The 22,730-nt window shown below is 45.0% G+C and overlaps 1 protein-coding gene across 8 annotated transcripts in view; it reads right to left on the bottom strand.

The window, feature by feature from the left end:
* The window catches only part of LOC113406352 (lysine-specific demethylase 6A), a 283,935-nt gene that overhangs the window by 145,650 nt on the left and 115,555 nt on the right, over positions 1–22,730 (bottom strand). For 4 of the 8 annotated variants that reach the window (XM_026650736.1, XM_026650746.1, XM_026650739.1 and 1 more), the window contains 2 exons: positions 8,843–8,901; positions 8,005–8,151 (listed from right to left, as the gene is read on the bottom strand). In XM_026650736.1, the coding sequence (XP_026506521.1) occupies positions 8,005–8,151; positions 8,843–8,901 (206 nt within the window). The remainder of the gene's footprint in view (positions 1–8,004; positions 8,152–8,842; positions 8,902–22,730) is intronic. The other 4 variants (XM_026650743.1, XM_026650750.1, XM_026650749.1 and 1 more) reach the window with 1 other exon arrangement.

Genomic DNA, 22,730 nt, shown 5'->3' with positions numbered 1-22,730 from the left:
ATGAGGGGGAAAGGAGTCCAGGAGAGCTGGCTTATATTTTGAAGAATCCTTATTGAGGTTGCAGGAACAAACCATCCCGACGTGTAGAAAGAATAGTAAATATGGCAGGCGACCAGCTTGGCTTAACAGTGAAATCCCTGCTGATCTTAAACACAAAAAAGAAGCTTACAAGAAGTGGAAGCTTGGACAAATCACCAGGGAGGAGTATAAAAATATTGCTCAGGCATGCAGGAGTGAAATCACAAAGGCCAAATCACAACTGGAGTTGCAGCTAGCAAGGGATGTTAAGAGTAACAAGAAGGGTTCCTACAGGTATGTTAGCAACAAGAAGGTGGTCAGGGAAAGTGTGGGCCCCCTTACTGAATGGGGGAGGCAACCTAGTGACAGAGGATGTGGAAAAAGCTAATGTACCCAATGCTTTTTTTGACTCTGTCTTCACGAACAAGGTCAGCTCCCAGACTACTGCCCTGGGCAGCACAGTATGGGGAGGAGGTGGCCAGCCCTCTGTGGAGAAAGAAGTGGTTCGGGACTATTTAGAAAAGCTGGACAAGCACAAGTCCATGGGGCCGGATGCACTGCATCCGAGGGTGTGGATGTGATTGCAGAGCCATTGGCCATTATCTTTGAAAACTCATGGTGATCGGGGGAGGTCCCAGATGACTGGAGAAAGTCTAATGTAGTGCCCATCTTTAAAAAACGGAAGGAGGAGGATCTGGGGAACTACACGCCAGTCAACCTCACCTCAGTCCCTGGAAAAATCATGGAGCAGGTCCTCAAGGAATCAATTTTGAAGCACTTTGAAAAGAGGAAAGTGATCAGGAACAGTCAGCATGGATTCACCAAGGGCAAGTCATGCCTGACTAACCTAATTGCCGTCTATGATGAAATGGCTCTGTAGATGAGGGGAAAGCAGTGGATGTGTTATTCCTTGACTTTAGCAAAGCTTTTGATACGATCTCCCACAGTATTCTTGCCAGCAAGTTAAAGAAGTATGGGCTGGATGAATGGACTATAAGGTGGATAGAAAGCTGGCTAGATCCTCAGGCTCAACGGGTAGTGATCAATGGCTCCATGTCTAGTTGGCAGCTGGTATCAAGTGGCGTGCCCCACGGGTCGGTCCTGGGGCCAGTTTTGTGCAACGTCTTCATTAATGATCTGGATGATGGGAGGGATTGCACTCTCAGCAAGTTCACGGATGACACTAAGCTAGGGGGGAGAGGTAGATATGCTAGAGGGTAGGGACAGGGTCCAGAGTGACCTAGACAAACTGGAGGATTAGGCCAAAAGAAATCTGATGAGGTTCAACAAGGACAAGTGCAGAGTCTTGCACTTAGGATGGAAGAATCCCATGCACTGCTACACACTAGAGACCGAGTGGTTAGGCAGCAGTTCTGCAGAAAAGGATGTAGGGATTACAGTGGACGAGAAGCTGGATATGAGTCAACAGTGTGCCCTTGTTGCCAAGAAGGCTAACGGTATTTTGGGCTATATAAGTAGGCGCATTGCCAGCAGATTGAGGGACGTGATCATTCCCTTCTATTCGGCATTGGTGAGGCCTCATCTGTAGTACTGTGTCCAGTTTTGGGCCCCACACTACAAGAAGGATTTGGAAAAATTGGAAAGAATCCAGCGGAGGGCAACAAAAATTATTAGGGGGCTGGAGCACATGATTTATGAGGAGAGGCTAAGGGAACTGGGATTATTTAGTCTGCAGAAGAGAAGAATGAGGGGGAATTCGATAGCTGCTTTCAACTACCTGAAAGGGGGTTCCAAAGAGGATGAAACTTGGCTGTTCTCAGTGGTAGCAAATGACAGAACAAGGAGTAAGTTACAGTGGGGGAGGTTTAGGTTGGATATTAGGAAAAACTTTTTTTTTTTTTTTACTAGGAGGGTGGTGAAGCACTGGAATGGGTTACCTAGGGAGGTGGTGGAATCTCCCTCCTTAGAGGTTTTTAAGGTCAGGCTTGACAAAGCCCTGGTTGGGATGATTTAGTTGGGGATTGGTCCTGTTTTGAGCAGGGGTTTGGACTAGATGACCTCCTGAGGTCCCTTCCAACCCTGATATTCTATGATTCTATGAAATTAAACTCAGTTGAACAGAGGAGTGACTGAATGGAAAGTGAGAAACTAATGGGGGACTGAGTAGTGACAGAATTCAAGTGTCTCCAGATGTGTGTGTATTTTATATATCTATCTATCTGAGGTCCAGGTAGAAGAATGGGTTGAATGTATTTTTGTAAGGATGGACTAGTACAGTTTTGCCCAGACTGGTAAATTCCTGACAATTTTTCAAGTATACTATAATGCACATAGCATGTTATACTCCTGGTGGAATTTTGTTCCAAAAAAATTAAAAATTCTGCACCAAAAATTTATGCTCACAATATTTTAAAATTCTGCAACATTCAGCATATCTTATGTCAAAATAACACAATATAATCTCTCCAGTTTCAATTATTTTTGTAATTTATTTCAAAATACCTGTCAACAAGTATGTCAACAATACAGACAACAGCAAAAAAGATTCCCCTAAGAGTAGAGAGTTAAAGAAACCCCTGGAACAACCCAGTTATAGTTGGGAGGTGCTGGAGGGGACGGTGTTGAGTCCCCAGAGCCCAGACACCTGCACTTCCATCCCCCCAGAGCCCAGCAGCGGGGAACCCCCTAGCCCAGACACCAGCACCCCCAGAGCCTTTACTCCCCCCAACTTCTTTACTGTCCTGCCAGGGGACATGGTGTGGTGCGGCCCTGCCCTTCCTCACCCTTTGCCAGAGCTGGCAGGGTTTCCCAGGCCCTCTCCCATCCCAGGGAGAATGAGGATCAAAAAGCATGCAGCATCCAGCCCCACCTGGTTGGGCGCTCCGCTCACTGCGAGCTGGGGTATGCAGAGTCCAGCAGCCCCTAGTGATGGCCAGCAATTCAGCAGGGGAAACAGGGAATTCTAGGAAATTTTGCATGGTGCAGAATTCCCCCAGGAGTAATGCTAGCATGATGAATTCAAGTACAAGATGTAGCACATGCCAGAGACAGCATATCTGGTAGGCAAAGCACTAAGATAGCTGAGTCCATCAGGGAATGAATATGAAGCAGTGGTAACAATGTTTTAGCTTGAGTTTCAGAAAACAGACTATTCTCATGTGTGTGGCTCTAGAGGTGGTAACAGTGGTTGGTGGACACAATATGGCCACCCACTGCTCAGACAACATTGGGAAGCCTCTTTTCATTGCAAACATTGCCTCCCCGCTCTGGTGATCTATGTGGAATAAAAAAAGTATTTACTATTGATAGTGGTAGGAATCCTAATAAATCTGTGAATAATGCTGATTTATAACAATTTCAACTTTGTTGCTCTGCTCCAAGATGAGCAAAGAGGAATCGAACTGAAACAAGTATAGTTTCATCAATAAATTTAATCAACAAGAAAGTATAGAACCTACCTTCAACAAAGAGGACCCGGTCAACTACAACCAGTCAACCTAACTTCAATATCCAAAAAGATACTGGAACAAATTATTAAACAACCAATCTGTTTAAACCTAGATGATATTAAGGAATAGCAAACATGGATTTGTCAAGAACAATTCATGCCAAATCAATCCATTTTCCCCTTCTCTGACAAGATAACTTGCCTAGTGGATAGGGGGGAAAACAGTAGATGTGATATATCCAGACTGTAGTGAGGCTGCTGACATAGTCCCAATATGACATTCTTGTAAGCAAACTAGGGTAACATGGTCTAGGTTAAATTATTATAAAATGGGTGCACATCTGGTTGAAAGACAGTTCTCAGAGTAGTTATCAATGGTTTGCGGTCAAACTTGGAAATGTATCAAGTGGGATCCCACAAGGGTCTGTCCCGGGTCCAGTACTATTCATTTTTCATTAATGACTTGGATAATGGCATTGAGAGTATGCTTATAACATTTGCAGATGACACCAAGACAACTGAGAGGCGCTGCAAGCATTTTGGAGGACAGGATTAGAACAATCTTGACAAACTGGAGAATTGGCCTGAAATCAACAAGATGAAATTCAATAAAGACCAGGGCAAAGTACTTCACTTAAAAAAGAAAAATCAAATGCACAACTACAAAATGAAAAGTAACTGGCTAGGTGTTAGGACTGCCAAAAAAAGATCTGAAGGTTAGAGTGGATCACAAATTGAGTAACAGCCAACATTGTGATACTGTGGCAAAAATGCAAACATCATTCTGTGATACATTAACTGGAGCATCACATACAAGACGCAGGAAGCAACTGTTCTGCTCTATTTGGCACTGGTGAAGCCTCAGGTGGAGTATTGTGTCCAATTTTGGGCATCACACTATAAGAAAGATGTAAACAAATTGGAGAGAGTACAAAGGACAGCAACAAAATGCTAAGTGGCTTAGAAACCATGGCCTATGGAGGAAAGATTGAAAGTACTGGGTATTTTTTATCTAGAGAAGAGAAGACGAAGGAGACCTGATAACAGACATCAAATATGTTAAGGGCTGTTACAAAGATGATGGAGATCAACTGCTCTCCATGTCAACCAAGTGCAGGATGAGTCGTCATTGACTTAAACTGAAGCAAGGGAGATTTAGGTTAGATATTACAAAAAAACTAAGTATTGATAAGAGCTGGAGCAGGTTACCTAGGGAGGTTTTTTAGAACAGGTTATACAAACACTTGTCAGGGATGGTGTAAGTATTTTTTGTATCTTGGAAAGCCAATAAAGATATTGTAAAAAAAGATTAACAGGATTTCCCAAACTATTTCAATTAAATTTTAAAATGCACCTACTCTTCATTAAAGACATTGCACAAAATTAATTACAGATCTTACAAAAAAAAAAAAAACCATCAATAACTGTTCCTCTTCCCTTCACCCCAGCAAGACAGATACTTACCTGCCATTAACTCACTAACATCCTAAATTAACCCACTCTGTCTTCAAAAGCCTGCAGTCTTTGCTACATGTCTCGGAGGTAGATGGATGCTATATGCCACACAAACACCAACTGAATTGGGTGGACTTGCTGCTTTAAACGGAATGTAGTTTGAGTGACAATTCACTCCATCTGGCAGAAGACAGGTTTCAGGCTTGCCTTGCAATCTACATAGGACTGCAGAAGTAGAGGGCCTCCTAATTGTATGCGTATGACTACAAAGCAGCTGGAAGATGAGATTTCCACTTGGGTAGACCTACAAAATCTAGCGCACTCAAAATAGCCATGGTAACACGGGCAGCAGCGCAGGCTAGCTGTCTGACTACAATGCCACCCAACACCCCGGGTTCACATTCAAGCAGCTAGCCCAAGCTGCCACTGATGCCTCTGCAGCCATACTGCTATTTTTAGTGTGTGAGCTCAAGCTGAGCTAGCTTTCGTATGTCTACCTAAGCTGAGGGGATGGGGGGAAGAAATCACATCTCCAACTGCTGTGTAGGCATACCCTAAGTGCCCTTCCACCAGCTCCAAGGATACTGTGATTCTCTCCAACGTGAAAACCCTCCGCAAAGATTTTAAGAAATCAAACACACTTTATGTGATTTTCATATGCATTGTCTACACTAGCCATTTTCCCCCTGTAATTTCTCCACTGTTACCACCAAATGCAGATTCCCCAGTATGGCAATAGTAGAGCACTAGTGTGAAAAAGGTGCCAGCAACTGCCAGTGTGTTAACCACATCATCTAGAGCAGGGGTCTTAAACACGCGGCCCGTGGGGTTATTTTCTGCGGCCCGCGAGCTCCTCGCAGCCCCCTCCCCTCCCCCAGCGTTTACCTAGAGCGGCTCCGGCCTGACCCGCACCGGGAGCAGGGCAGGCTCCCTGCCTGCCTGCCCTGCCCCCGCGCCGCTCCGGGAAGCTGACAGAACATGGGGAAGGAGGGGCACAGGGGTCTGTGTTGCTCTTGCTTCAGTCAGCACCCCCAGCAGCACTCATTGGCCGCGGTTCCCCGTTCCCGGCCAATGGGAGCTGCTGGGGGCGGTGCCTGAAGCAACAGTCACACACATCCGGTGCGCGTTGGGCAGCAGCCCGCCCCCCGAGCCTCTCCTGCAGCGAAACCCCATGCCACTCCCCGCACCCCTCCTGTACCCTGACCCCCTGCTGCACCCCACACCCCTCCTGCACCCCAACCCACTGCCCTGAGCCCCCTGCTGCATCCTGACCCCCTGCTGCATCACGCATCGATCTAAGCCCCCTGCTGCACCCTGCACCCCGACCCCCTGCCCTGAACCCCTGCCGCACCCCACACCCCTCCTGCACCCCACACCCCAACTCCCTGCCCCCGCCATACCCCACACCCCTCCTGCACCCCCTGGGGGCAGGGAGGGGGCGGAGTTGGGGTGGCGATTTCAGGGAAGGGGTTGGAATGGGGACAGGAAAGGGGTGGGAAGAGGCGGGGCGGGGAAGGGGCCTCATGGAAGGGGTGGAGTGGGGGCAGGGCCGAGGGCAGCGGGGGGAGGTGTCAGTAAATGTGGCCCTGGGGCAAATGTACTAGTCCTCATGTGGCCCTCGTGGTCATTTGAGTTTGAGACCCCTGATCTAGAGAGACTGGGAGCTAGTCTACACTTCCTGTTCTATGCTCAACCTAGAGCCTTTTTATCGGGGATCAGCCATGTTGGCTAAGTAATAGGAGGTAACAGATTTTAAGGTTCCTCTGAATCCTTTTTTGGTTTTGTCCTCACGTGGTTTAGGTTCATTCTTGTTAATCATATCAAGCCAAATTTCCAGTGAGACTATCATAATAAAGTCACCAATCTAATCTGTCAGATCCCTTGGAAACTTCCATTAATTACTTTTGTAAATTTAGAGCCTCTTTGTAGATTGTTGTGCAGATTGTATAGTATGGTTCAACAGCAGCAACATTCAAAATATCTCAGTTGCAAGATGAAACTCAATGTTTTGCTCTCCCCCTTCAATGGACTTTTTAATTCAGTAGCACATTTGATTTAGAAGACTAACTTCTGCATTTTGAGATGGGCACAAATGCTTTCATTACACACATTTTACTTTAGAAAAAGCATCTGATTTTATAACTTCATATCATCAATCATTTCTTTCTTACCACTTCCCTTTAACTTTAGGCATACTAAGTCAAGTAAGTTCACACAGTATCTGGTAATTACTCAACAATTATCACCCATTTACTGTATTGATCAGCAGCTTTCACACTGTCCACAGTTAGTCTGAGAAACAATCATATAATGAAGTCAACACTCAAGAAGACTGAAAAATAAGATAAGCTAGTCAGCTTTATATAGACACATTATGATACGCACTGCCCACTGTTCAAAAGCTTTTAGATTGTAGCAAACTAAGCCCCTATAACAGTACATTACTCTACTCATTCCCCTATTTAACAATAAATGAAAATTCATTCAATCTACTAGCACAATACTCTCTCCAGTCACCAATGACTTCACCCATTCTCCTTCCCCTCTCAGCTTACAGACAATCCTGTCATTTTCTTCTTGTTTCCTAGTTGGGAAAAAACCAATATCACCACTTCTCTTAACTTTTTAGAATACTCATTCTGAGATACAAATTAAGAGTCTATTGTTTTTACTATCAAAAATTTTCAAATACATTACATTTGTGCCAAGCTCAAAAATGAACAAACCAGAAGAATAAAACACACTAAGCTGTTTTTCCCTAGAGAAACTCTCTCATCTCGTAACTGTTGTTCTTCGAGATGTGTTGCTCATATCCATTCCAATTAGGTGTATGCGCGCCGCGTGCACAGTCATTGGAAAGTTTTCCCCCTAACGGCTCACGTCGGCTGTGGAGCCCTCTGGAGTGGAGCCTCCATGGCGGTGAATACCAAGGTATAGGGCCATACCGAACGAGTGCCTCCTCAGTTCCTTCTTGTCAGCTACTCTGACAGAGGGGAAGGCGGGTGGGTTTGGAATGGATATGAGCAACACATCTCGAAGAACAGTTACGAAAAGATGAGTAACTGTTTTTTCTTCGAGTGATTGTTTATATTGATTCCAATTAGGTGACTCCCACACCTTACCTAAGCGGTGGGGTCGGAGTTATGGAATCACGGACTGGAGCACTGCTCTGCCGAATCGTCTCTAGCATGCTGGGTAATCGCGTAGTGAGCGGCGAAAGCGTGCTTTGAGGACCACGTCGCCGCCCTGCAGATCTCTTGAATTGGCACCTAGACCAGGAACACTGTTAAGTAACTATAGCTAAACTATCAAAACTATGAGACTCTAAACTACAAGAACCAGAGGAACACTTGCAAAAGCAAGTCAACACAGTTCCAATGACTGTCACAGGTGGTAAGAAGGAACTGAGGAGGCGCCGGGTCAGCAGGGTCATATATTGAGCACCATGGAGGCGCCACTCCAGGGGGCTCCACAGCCGACCCGACGAGTGTTGCCAGGGGAAAAACTTTCCAACAACTGTGCACACGGCGTGCACACACCTAATTGGAATCAATATGAGCAATCACTCAAAGAAGAAAAACAGGTTTTCCCACAACCCAAAGGCAATGGTTCCCAACCTGGGGTCCACAGATCACTAGTGCTTCACAGAAACCCATATGGTCACACTTGAAACAAAAGAGCCAGCACACCTGCTGATTCATACACTAAAGGAAACTAAATATACATTAGCTTTCTATTATGTTTTTCCATTTAAGAAATTGCCATAGTTGCCACAAGTTATGTTATGGTATCTTAAATGGGAGAGATGGTACCCAGGACAATCTGTCACTTAAGATCTGATCAAGACTATGAAAAGTTTTAAATCCCCTGAACAGAACATGAGCTGGTTTTGAAACATTCACATCATAACAAAATATAAACAAAAACATTCTGATGAAGTCAGGATTTATTCCAACTTACCACTGAAATGCATTGTACTGGAAGTAGACCAAACCAAGGCCATATAAAAAGGCAGCATTCTGTAAAGCAAAGAAACATTGTTTAAAACTCAGATGAGTAAACTTACATTAGGGAACTTCAAACCTACATTTTTGCACAGTCTTAAATGCATGGCTGATAGAAATGCTGTCTCCAATATCAAGTACTCTATTTAGGGAGGCTCTCAACATGAGAGGGCAGGGATAGCTCAGTGGTTTGAGCACTGGCCTGCTAAACCCAGGGTTGTGAGTTCAATCCTTGAGGGGACCATTTGGGGATTTAGTTGGGGATTGGTCCTCCTTTGAGCAGGGGGCTGGACTAGATGATCTCCCGATGTCCCTTCCAACCCATATATTCTATAATAGCAGGTTGGGGCAGGGGGAGAAGATTTAATAACAAGTGTGGTTCACCAGAAAGCCTGAACTTTCATTCTGAATTTGAGACCAAAATGCTACTTATAGAGCCATTTAACAACAAAAATATCTGAGCAGTCTTACATTAGTGGAACTAAAGTGGAATATTCGGTTTTGTATTAGAGGAACGAAGGGGAAGGTAAGATCGACAGAAGTCCTCAGTTTAAAATGGGAAGATGAAACAAAAAACATACCATACCATACTACTATAGTCATAATTATAAATACATACTACTATAAGTGGTATATTTAGAATATACAGTTTTTGATTTCAGTATTTAAAGTACTATACTACTAAGATAAGCCAGAAATTTGTCTTAAAAAAATTCCATTTGTCACTAATACTAGGGGAAAGGCCATCCAGCTCTGATCCCGAACAAGTAATTATATTTCTTAATCACTGACCATCAATTTATCAGTAGCTTTTCTGCAATTCACAACTCTATTAATTTATTTCCCTGCTTTGTAATACTATTTACATAGGGGGGAAAAAATCAACTGTACTTATGCAATGTAATCCTTTTCTAAGAAACTTTTCTTTTTAAAGAAATTGATCCTTAGATCCCAAGGTGATAAGGCAAAATTTAAGGCTTTTTATTGGACATTTATTAAGCAAGTGTAAGTAATTTGATAACTGATTACCATATATTTACTAAAAATTCAAAACTATTACATATTATTATACAGCAATATATACATATTATTATACAGCAATATACTCAAGTTTTTCTGTATTGCAGGTTACCACCAGGTTATAAAACAGAACTTGATTACACTAACCACAACATGTTTACTGTCTTAAAAATGACAGACAATTCTATTTTTATTCATATTAAACAAGCCAAATTTTGAGTATGTGCTGGAGAACATCAAGCCTGAGATCTGATGGACCAAGGAGGGCAGGAAGTTTCATAGCCAAAGATTCCTCAGGAGCATCATGTGTCTAACCTCATCCTATTTATATTAAGAGGGGATCCTCTGATTCAACAATTCAATCAACAGACAGTCCCACCTGTTGTGGTACCTCACAGGGAGAGGCACAATCAAGACAGAAATCCAACAAAACTTTACCTAAAAGACAACTGGTATCCAATGCAGTTCAAGGAGCAGTGTTGGTGAGGGAAAAAAACACATAAGTGGATCCCACCTATTTCTGCACCATACACAATTTCCATATAGTTCCAGAGCGAGGTGAGGGAATGTCCCACATCACAAGACACTTTCAAAAGAAGTTGAGTAGGACCACTTCTGCAGCAACAAATAGATTCAGGGAGTACTACGTGGTATTAGCATATACTATGGTGATAAACGTCTCATAAAAGAACCTAAACAGAATGTAATACCATATAAGCGGCAGTGAGAGCTGCTAGTCCTGCTACTGTGAAACCAACTATGAGCTGTACAAAAGTATCAATTGACATTTTTAAGGTATTTCTGGCCCTCTGGTTGAAAAGGTTAAACACAACCAGGTTGACTGTGCGTTGTGTGAAGAAATACTTCCTTTTATTTGTTTTAAACGTGCTGCCTATTAATTTCATTTGGTGACCCCTAATTCTTGTGTTATGAGAAGCAGTAAACAATACTTCCTTATCTACTTCCTCTACACCAGTCATGATTTTATAGACCTCAATCATATCTCCCCTTAGCTGTCTCTTTTCCAAGCTGAAAAGTCCCAGTCTTAGTCATCTCTCCTCATACGGAAGCCATTCCATACCCCTAATCATTTTTGTTGCCCTTTTCTGAACCTTTTCCAATTCCGATATATCTTTTTTGAGATGGGGCAACCACATCTGCACAGATGGGCGTACCATGGATTTATATAGAGGCAACATGATATTTTCTGTCCTATTATCTATCCCTTTCTTAATTATTCCCAGCATTCTGTTAATTTTTTTGACTGCCGTTGCACATGGAGTCAATGTTTTCAGAGAACTATCCACTATGACTCCAAGATCTCTTTCTTGAGTGGTAACAGCTAATTTAGACCCCATCATTTTATATGTATAGTTGGGATTATGCTTTCCAATGTGCATTACTTTGCATTTATCAACATTAAATTTCATCTGCCATTTTGTTGCCCAGTCACCCAATTTTGAGAGATCCTTTTGTAGCTCTTCGCAGTCTGCCTGGGTCTTAACTACCTTTAGTAATTTTGTATCATCTGCACATTTTGCCACCTCACTGTTTACCCCTTTTCCAGATCATTTATGATGATTTTATTCTTACATTACTGATGCCTTCCAAGCATTCTTTAACTATGAGCTGAGGAAAAGGACAAGACTGAAGTAGTGGAACAGTATATAGCACTGTGCTAGGGCAGTTGTTAAAAACAGTTGAACTGAGAAAGACAAAAAAAGAAAGTTAATTTTATTTCTTGCACCTATAGTAAGCCATTTGCAAAGCACAGAATCCAATTAGCAATCTTTTATTTATTTAGCAAGTCCTATTTGTGGATCTCTCAAGCTTGGTAAGGCACTTCCAGCCATCTTCCATGGGAGAGGCAGTGGAGAGAGCAACATCTATTTGGAAGTTGAAGGAGTAGACCTCTCTGAGCAGCATATCAGACCCAGAATGCCCAACCCAGGAACACAAGACAAGGGGACACCCAACCCGGGGGATGCTAGTTGGAACTCCTAAGGGGAGAGGGCAAGGCTAGTCCTAAACAAGGGGTTTTGGAGGAGCCACAAGTTCCTCAGCCACTCCCACAACCTAGCATAAATTCTCCTGGGGCAGCAGGGAAACCCCAATAGTATGCTATTGCTGTGGTAAATCTGGGCAGAACAGGACAGGCTTCCCACTGATCGAATACAGCTATTCTGGGATGCTATTACAGCCAAATTGGTAGGCTGGGATCCCCTATTCAGAGGTCAACACGTAAACTGTATAAAAAGTGTACCAGACCACAAAACCTGCAAGTCCTGGTGCAGGAAGAAAAGACCTTCTGCAAAGATGGTGTCTGAAAGCTCATTCTATTATGTTTGACCAAGGTATAGGCAAAGCCAAGATACATTCTTACAAATTTTCTTTTGAATGGCTTGGGTGTATACCTCCTTAATAAAAGGGAAGAGGATGGAGGACACTATGGCTGCTTGTGGAACAGCAGCAGCAGAACTAAGCTGTCCCCATCCCTGGGGCCTCAATCAGCTCTATGCCCTTAGTCACACCAGCTCACAGGGGCTCTCCAAATCATAGAAAACACTTTTGAGCTGGATATGATCCGTAACAGTCAAGATGACTGTATGATAAACAGCAGGACAGAGACTACAAACCAAGCTGGGTTCTCATGAAATATCAGGCTTTGCAACCACAGGTCTAGAATAAATAGGAAACTGAGGAGGTGAAGACATGGACACACTTAGCAGTTCTGTGTATTCTTCCTGTGTCAATCGCTCAATTTTCCAGGACTGTGAAAATTTAAATGGATGAAAACTAGAAAAAGTGCTTAAAAACAAGCATTGATATTATCCATTGAAATTATTTAAAAAAAGAAAAGTGAATTCTACCAAGCTTAGTCATACTGGATGCCTGCTAACAGCAGTGCACAGCAAGATGGAAATAAATCAGATCTTCCAAGACCCAGTCCAGTATGTTAGCCACAATATCATCCCTTCCTTTTAAGAGTTAAGATTATACATTTAAAATTAAGGATTCAAAAACTATGTAAGCATATGCAATTCTTCAATCAAACAACTGATTTATTGCATTTGCACAATTTCTTCCCTTAAGTTTAAATGTGTTTTAATATATAATACAGAAATTTAAGTCAGTTCTCACTAGAAAGCAACTGTACCTCTTACCCTTCCTGTATTATTAATTATTAAGCTGTGGGTGAGTGTAAATAAAAGTATTCTTTTCCATTAACCTCTTACTGACAGATCTTTTCAGTGACAAATGTACAAGCTATGTAAATGGATTGTTGAAATATTTTCTCAAGTCTAAAGTAACAAGTACATGTAACATGTCAAAGAGAATTTTTATTCTTGTTCATTACAGAAGGTAATTTACCTTGGATACAAAGTTTTGAAGAAAAAAATAACAATAGTCTACATGTCTTATTGTAGGTGCATCCCACCCAAAAAGAAACTCCATAATTGGTCATTTTTGTGACAGTTACAACTGCGTAATGCACATAGGCCTTTTACTGCAGCTATTTAGCAGTTCCAAAATTAGGTGATCTGCTACAACAACCAGCTTGGGATCTCTGACACCCGTAACACTAATGAAGTCCTGTAACAGAGTCCTCTGCAATTCCTTCCTTCCATTCGCGGCTACTCCCTGCCTGTGATCCCAGCAAAGTGGGGTGAGGGCAGAGGTGGCGAGTCTATATTGCTGCCCACATTCCAGCACCAGCATAGTGGGTTTTGGGAAATCACTGTGGCTGGGCCTCAGACGAGCTCAGTTCATCCGTCTTATCCTGCGAGTCAGCTGTACTCTCCTCAGGGTCGGGGTGAAGACCTCCTGGATGGGAGTTCCCTCTGTAGCTACAGAAGTCACTCCCGCAGTCTGCTGCTTGGGGAAATCCTGCTCTTTCCTCCTCCCCTCTCCCCCCCCCACTGACTGCTGTTTCCTTCCTATCACACATGATTGACAGGGCCATGGGGTGGAGTTAGCCATACCACCAGGGTCTCTCTGGCACCTTCATGTACAGACCCACTCCTTGTCTGTGTCGGTCTATACACCCCATCACAGGGCCTATCTATAGATGACCACAGACTTTATTCAAATGTCTGCATCAAGCATACAATAAAATTTAAAATTACTGCTGATCTTGGCTTTAACACTGATGACTAGTAATCTACGATTGATCCCCAGACCCTACAGTATGCATCTATAAACCTTCCAAATAACCCAGTAATTAAGATTTATGTGCCTTCCCCCAGTCTATCCGCTGGATTAGAGATAACGGCGGGAGAGGAGGGGATTTTAAAGGATTTTCATTTTTATTTAAACATGACATGAAAGCTCTACAGACATCTAAATGGTCCTATTTCTTTTGGTCATTTGCAGGTTACAGCAAGGGGAAGACAAGAAGACAAGATTAAAAATTGTGTTTATGTCACAAGAAGTTAACGTCAGAAATCAAAGAATTCAATGCTGTGGAGGGTACAATATTGGGATTATGAGGATACTTTTGGATGATGTCACAAGTCCCAGAAATAAAATCTAAATACACCTCTACCCTGATATAACGCAACCCGATATAACACAAATTCGGATAAAATGCGGTAAAGCAGTGCTGGGGGGGGGGCAGGGCTGCACACTCTGGCGGATCAAAGCAAGTTCCAATAACTCAGTTTCACCTATAACGCGGTAAGATTTTTTGGCTCCCGAGGACAGCATTATATCGGGGTAGAGGTGTAGTATCAGTCATGGTTACAGACACTGCTGGATGACCCTACACTCCTCTGCCTTGCAGACTTTGTTCAGTCTCAAAACTTATTTACACACAAGTCTACGCAACAAAGAAATCAAGGAGTAGAAGAATAAATGAGGTATTACAAATAATTAACTATCATCACTATAGACACTCGTACCAAACTGTGCTCTTGTACTCCAATGCTCCCAAAGATCAGCATAGTTCTTAGACAACCTACATGAGAAAGAGCTGGAAGGAAGAAAGTTGTCACTGATAAATATGATTTAAACAATCTCAAACACAAATTCTAAAAAAACTATTCCTCTGCCATGAAGGTAGCAAGGATAGTCTACTCCTCTAATGCCACAAAAGGTAGTAAAGTCATGCCCTTCAGAACGTTTCCAGACCATAAATCATTTTGTAAGCCAGAAAGCATCCACCCAACCCAAACAAGAACAGTTCCTTCTCTCATAGTAACGATGGTTCTTCCAGATGTTGTCAGTGTGGATCCCACTGTAGGTCCACACGTTTCATGCACACAACAGCCACCCTTTTAAAGCAGCAGTGTCTACTGGAGCCATGCATGTGCCCTATACCTCCTCTTGCTCTGATGCGAGGGCATAAAGGGTGAAGCAGTCGCAACCATTCCCTAGTTCCCTCACGAATTCAGAATGCCATATGCTGACGACACTGAAAAAGCCGGAATGCAAGGCTGCTCACGGGATCAACACTGACAACACCTTAAGAATCACAGTTACAGTAACTCCTCACTTAAAGTCGTCCCGGTTAACGTTGTTTTGTTGTTACGTTGCTGATCAATTAGAGAACATGCTCGTTTAAAGTTGTGCAATGCTCCCTTCTAATGTCGTTTGGCAGCCGCCTGTTTTGTCCACCGCTTGCAGGAAGAGCAGCCCTTTGCAGATAGCTGGTGGGGGCTTGTAATCAGGGTGGACCGGCAGCCCCCTATATTAGCTCCCCGCTCCCCTAAGTTCCCTGTGCTGTAGCCGCCCAGCAGGCCATCAATTGCCGGCAGTTCAGCTGACCCTCCCTCCACTGCCATGTGCTGCTCCTGCCCTCTGCCTTGGAGCTGCTCCTAGAGACTCCTGCTTGCTGTGCAGGGGGGAAAGAGGGGTCTAATGTCAGGGTGTCCCCCTCCCCCCTGCTCCTGCATACAGAGCAGGGAGGGGACACAGACAGAGAGCTTGGGGCAGCAGCTGCTGTCTCAACTTCCTGATCCATTTAAAAAGACAATGCACTTAAGAGTGGGTCAGCTTACTTAAAGGGGCAGTGTGCATCTCCCTCTCTCTCTCTCCCACAAACAAGGTATGTGTCTGTCTCTGTCGGCTATGCAGTCTCCCCTCCCTCCTGTTCGTGCTGCCTTGATGAGAGGCTACATTAACAACGTGTTAACCCTTGAGGCTCAGCCAAGTGCTAGTTCAGAGGTAGGCAACCTATGGCAGACGTGCCGAAGGCAGCACGAGAGCTGATTTTCAGTGGTACTCACACTGCTTGAGTCCTAACCACCAGTCTGGGGGGCTCTGCATTTTAATTTAAATTTTAAATGAAGCTTCTTAAACATTTTAAAAACCTTATTTACTTTACATACAGCAATAGTTTAGTTATATATTATAGACTTATAGAAAGAGACCTTCTAAAAACGTTAAAATGTATTACCGGAGCGCGAAACCTTAAATTAGAGTGAATAAATGAAGACTCGGCACAACACTTCTGAAAGGTTGCCGATCCCTGTGGTAGTTCATCATTTAGCAGCAAGGCATTCCCTGGGAAATACCCCTCCCTCTTCCAACCTCTAATTTCACCACCTCAAACAAGCTTCACAATCATCATAGCTGTGAACAGTATTAAATTGTTTGTTTAAAACATATACTGTGTGTATATATCTATATAATACATAGTTTTTTGTCTGGTGAAAAAAATTTCCCTGGAACCTAACCCCCCCCCCCCATTTACATTAATTCTTATGGGGAAATTGGATTCACTTAACATCATTTTGCTTAAAGTCGCATTTTTCAGGAACATAACTACAACGTTAAGCGAGGAGTTACTGTACTATAAAGAAAGTATCCATTTTTTCTTCTCAGTATGTATCAGTGTGAATCCCACTGTATGTAACTGGTAAGCAGTGTCCACTCAGGATGGTGCGATTTGAGGAGCTTCAGTTGACTTAGCCGAACCATTCTCCCAAACATGGCATCAGACTTGGCAGCTAAATTAAAGACATAATGTTTGGCAAAGGTCAGTGGGTTTATTTTCTCCTGCTGCAGAGTGGCGTTTTGAGAAGACCGGCAAGTTAAATAACTGTTTCAAGCTGGAGCTCAGTGACTCTCCTACTTGAAGTGAGGACAGCAAGAAAAACCACCTTCAGGATAAGACAGTGCAAGGAGCTTCTTCTTTAAGTGATGGTCCCTACTGTATTCCACTGAGGAATATGCACATGCACCGTGCGACTGGAGCCAGAGCTATTCAAACTAGTAGTGTCTGTCGGTCCACGTATGTGCCCCTGCATTGCCTCCTGGTTTTGCCCGAGGCAATAATGGGCAGGGCAGGTCAACCACATCCTCAGTTCCTTCTCACCGCTGCATGGTCTGAGTTGGAGCTTTTGTTTGTTCTTTCATCCTTTGTGATGCAATTCCAAATTTCCAGAAAAAAAACAACAACAACCTGTTTTTATTCTTGTATATAGTTCAGATTTTACTGATTTTGTAGTGGGACTTTCTAGTAATTTTCGTAGGATTACGGACTTTTAGACACTGCTTTGGCAGCTTCCCACCAACCTCTCCTCTCCCGTTCCCAGCACCCGTCTGGATACCGGACTATGCCGAAAGACACAGGGATTCAAGGTCTGCACTTTCCTGCCCTTGCTCATTTTCGCTCACTGACGAGCACCAACGCCATCTGTGCTACTTGGAGGAAGTCCAGATCACGTCCAGGTGTAGTATCTGCCTCTCTTTCCCGGACCACACCAGGAAGGCCAGGCCTTACGTTTTAAGAAGCATCTCCTGGAGATTGCCATGGGACCGTACATCAGCCTGAGCAATCCAGGAGTGTACCTCATACTGTGGAGTCTCATTCCAGATCCACGGGGTACCAGTCCTATGGCCCTGGCGCCAGTGCCTAGCCATGAAACACGGAAGCACACTCAAGCACGTCAGTATGTCTTCCTCCAGATCCAAGAAAAAGGCAGCACCATCCATGAGTTCTGGCCACGAAGGTGGGACGCTCTCCAAGGCCCAAAAGAATGAGAAGTCGTCGCATTGTTCACTGGATCCACTGGTCCTGGGCCCTGCATCATCTCTGCTGGTGCAGTGTGAATTGTCGGTATCAAGGCAGACGCCCTTACTGGCCCTGGTTTCGTCCATGGACTGGGTGCCATTGATGCTGGGAAGACTCAGATGTGCTCCTGGGCCTCGAACTTTTTTTCCTGGATCAGATAAGGTCTCTGTGCATTCTGGTCCATTCACCTGCTAAGAGGGCCCTCGCTCCTACATTGGATCTGCTGCCCTCTGGTCATGTTCCTGCAGCACACCCCATTCTGTCAGAACCCCCATTCGTACTGGACTGTGGGTTCCTCTGAGTCTGAGGATTTGGACACTACACATGGTCTGCTGCTTCCATTCCAAAAGCATACCTACCAGAGAGTTCCAACGGCACCATAGCAATACCCTCCCTAGTCTCAGCTCCAGGAGCACCGCCACAGAACATCAGGATCAACTATGTTGGCCATATTAGAGCTCACGACCCCAAATTCACATTCAGAACTGCCTTGCTCAACCCGGGAGCAATCCCTTAGCTCACACTCTGTACTTCATTGAGTAGATGTTCGGAACCAGAGCTGGACAATGCGCAGGTCAGCCTAGCTCTGACGGTACCAAAGGATCCAGAGAGGCTCCCATCATCGTCCCCGAAGGAGTCTGTGTTGTCGATGCCCTCCTTTCCCCTGGATGACTACCATCAATTTCAGGAGCTGCTCAGGAGAATAGTTAATGCCCTTCAGTTCCCGCTGGAGGAGGTGCAGGACAGTCAGTACCAGCTATTAGACACATCTTACATGCATCGATACTGACCAAATTGGCCCTACCAATCAATGACACCATTCTCTAACCAGCACATGCCGGGTGGCATACCCTAGCCATGTGCATCCCCACCCCAAAGGGGGAAGAAAAGAGGGACTGTGCGCTCCCCAAGGGGTCTGAGTTTCTGTTTTCCTATCCTCCACCTAATTCCCTGGTGATCCAGGCTGCTACAGAGCAGGCCAGGCAACAGCATCTACGCTCCAACGCCTCTGACAGGGAGGGTAAGAGGTTAGACCTCATGGGTAAAAAGGTCTTTTCCTCAGGTCAGCTTCCAGTTCCATATCTCGAACTATCTAGCACTGATGGCCAAATATGACTTTTTGAACTATGAGCAGATGGCAGATTTTGCAGATAAACTACCTCAGCAGGATCATGCCCACTTCCAAGCTATTTTGGAGGAGGGAAAGTTGGTCTTCAGGACCAGACTTCAGACTGCGGCTGATTACACGGACATGTCTTCGTATATAATGGCAAGTGGAATCATCATGAGGAGGGAATCCTGGCTACATTCCTCTGTCTTCCCTAGGGAGGTACAGAGCAACACTGAGGACCTCCCTTTTGATTAATCACACCTCTTCAACCAGAAGATGGACAATTCCTTACATTCACTGAAAGACTCTAGAGCCACCTTGCAATCCCATGGCACATATACATCAGTGCCGAAATGAAAATTTGTCCACCTGCTGCCTACACAACACTACACTATAGAACCTCCCCAGTTCTACCACCAACAATCCTACAAACCCTCCACAGAAGCACCCAAAGATCCAGGCTCATCTGCCTGGTCCACTAGTGCAACCCTCCATGCAGCACGCCCAATCTTCACATAAGCGATATTTCTGAGTGCATCTAGAGAGCCATCAACCACTTTGCACCCTAACACTATTGTCAATCACCCCTTTTAGGGGCGGTCTCAAACTCTTTCTACCAGCATGGACCACGATAACGGACAAGTGGGTCCTGGATGTCATTCAACACAGTTATACAATCAAGTTTACAACGCTACCTCCTCCAAACACAACACCCCCCCGAGCCCATTTCAGAGATCACTCACACAACAGTATTCTTACCCTAGAGGTGGACTCCCTCCTGCAGAGAAGAGCAGTGGAGCCAGTCCCTGAAGCTTTTCAGGACACAGGATTCTATTCCAGATATTTCCTAGTGCCCAAAAAGAAAGGAGGATGGAGACCATGCTCGGATCTCCAACACATCAACTGTTCAATTCACAAACCGAAGTTCTGCATAGTCACCTCACGGCCATCATTCCCTTGCTAGAAAAAAGCATGCGGTTTACACCTCCTGATATGCAGGATGCTTACTTCCACGTCGACCCCCATTCAACCTACAGATGGTTCCTGAGGTTCACGGGAATCTGTGACCCTTCCAATCCCGGGTCCTCCCATTTGGACTCGCCACTCCTCCACGAGTCTTCACAAAAGCCTTCTCCATGGTAGCAGCTCACCTCCAATGGCAACGAGTCCTTGTCTTGCCTGACCTGGATGACTGGTTACTTGCAGCACAATCCGGAAAGAAAGCTCAGGAATTGACGGCCCAGCTCCTTCTACTCCTCTCCTCCTCAAGGGTGAGTGTGAATGTCGAAAAATCGACTTTGCACCTACACGGTCCCTGGAATTCATTGGAACACGCATCAATGCAGCCACTGCATGTGCTTACCTGTCAAAAGGCAGGTTCAGGAGTCTACTGGACCTGATCACTTCAGTAACATCCAACCCTTCAGTCTCAGCCTGTCCCTCCTTGGCCATATGGCAGCGTGCACATATCTCACGACCTTCGCTCGCCTGTCCTTCAGTTGTCTACAACTCTGTCTATAAGGAGCTTACAACACCCCATGCACCAACCCATGGACACTGTTCTCACTATTCCACCAGCATGCACATATCTCCCGTCCTCCCTGAGCATGACAATCATAACAGACACCTCACTCAATGGCTGGGGAGCAGACATGAGAGATTGCATGACACAAGGAACTAGAACCACTGGAGAAGTCAAGATGTACATCAACCTCCTGGAAATTTGGGTAGTATGCAAGGTTTGCCACATATTTTTACCATCCATTCATTCTTGTCAAATTCTTGTCATGTTGGACACCACCACTTGCAATACATAAACAAGCAAGGAGGAACTTGGTCCCCAGCACTGTGAGCAGAAGCAGTGCGCCTCTGGAAATTGTGCATTGCACACTGTACCCTCTTGTCAGCAATCTACCTACTAGGGACTCAAAACATGACAGTTGATGCTCTCAGCAGGAATTTTGCAACTGACCACAAATGGAAATTGCATGACATGGTAATCGTGGACATTTCTGGTCAATGAGGAACTCCGGTCAGGGACCTCTTTGCATGTCACACCAATACTAAGTGCATTCAGTACTGCTCCAGGGGAGGACTTGGTGCGAAACCACAAGGCAATGCAGGGTTGCATGTGTGGATCAATGGACACTACTACTTTGAAAAGCTCCAGCTCTGGGCGCACAGTGCATGCGCATAACCCTCAGTGGAATACAGATGGGGGCCACACATCTTGAAGAACCTGCAGTTACAGATCAGTAACCTCCTCATTCTGAAAGTGGCTTAAGGGGATGGCCCATGAGGTTGAGGAGGAGGCCGGGGGGGTTCCAAGCAGAAGCCTGTCCTCTTGCCAGTGCATAACTATGTACAGGCCTTGGAGAAACTTTATGTCATCGGGTGTGCGAAGACTGAGCACAACTGTAAAGGTTCATAAGCCAAAATTGCTACAAGATGGACCTTACTAAGAGCTAAATGAAAAGCCAGAATACTTTAAATGCAGTACATAAGAGAGAATCTTTGATATCTGAGCCTGTATTGGGTACAGGTTGGGTTGGACTGCCCATATAGAAAGAACCTCTTCCATTTTGAAGAATAAGTTTTTTATTGAACATTACTACCAATAAAGACTGTTTCCAGCTCTGTATAAGGATTTCCTGAATTATAGGGAGTAATCAACCAGCCAACATCCAGGCTGTGAGATGCAATGATTTCAGTTCTGGATAAAGAATCTGATCATGGTTCTGCGATATCATATCTGGGCAGCCTGGAAGGTGGATGGGAGGTCAAGGGGACATCGGTAACATGCCTGTCAACGAAAACTGTCTCAGCCAGTAAGGAGCTACAATGATAAGTGTCGTTTTGTACCACCTGATCTTGATCATCATCCTGCGAATCAGGGGAATTGTGTGAAAGGCATAAGCAAGGCCTTGATTCCACAGTAGGAAAAAGGAACCTTATAATGAACCCAAACTCACGCCCCACTGGAGCTAAAGTTTGGACATTTGGTGCTGAACAGGTCTATTGTGAGAATCCTCCCATGAATATCAGCACTGTGATGTGCCTTTGCAGCAACCACTTGTAACTGGTAACTGAATGTTTGCTTAAGTCTGCTAGGTTAGCAGTTTTCAACTGTGGGTCCATGAGCCCTTTCAAGGGGCCTGTGGGGCCCCGTGGCCAAAATCCAAAGCACAAGCCCCAGTGCCCCCTATGGGGCTGAAATCAGGAGCTGGGGCTGAAGCCCCAATCCCCGGCACCCCCTACAGGGCTGAAGCATGGAGAGTGTTGCCCTCCAAACTGCAGTATAAGGGAAGTCATGCGGGCAGCTCCACATGCCCCCTTCCCCATCTCCTCTCCCCGGCCCTGGCCAGATTGGAGGCGGAAAGTCGGAGCCAGGCAGTGCGGGGCAGCTGCTGCTCTGGCTGGTGACATGGAGAAGGCAGCTGCCTCTCAGCTCCAGGCCCCTTTTGATCCTAGAGACAACGGTTAACAGCCACCCAGGTGGGGGGATCCGGCTCAGTGGCTGGCAGAGTCCTCTGGGAACAGGGACCGCAGGGAAGCCCTCCCGGCACACAGCCCCTACTACGCCTCTCCCTACGCCCTGAGCTACCCCCTCCCTGCACTGTGAGCTACCTCCCTGCCCCCACACAGCCCCTAGCCAACCCCCTCCTTGCAGCCTGAGCTACCACCCTGTTCGCAAAC

This window comes from Terrapene carolina, unplaced genomic scaffold, assembly GCF_002925995.2.
Source record: "Terrapene carolina triunguis isolate 2854851 unplaced genomic scaffold, T_m_triunguis-2.0 Scaffold26, whole genome shotgun sequence".
In the NCBI taxonomy this organism is placed as follows: domain Eukaryota; kingdom Metazoa; phylum Chordata; order Testudines; family Emydidae; genus Terrapene; species Terrapene triunguis.
The sequence above is the reverse complement of the archived record's forward strand: the minus strand, read 5'-3'. Positions and strand labels throughout refer to the sequence as shown.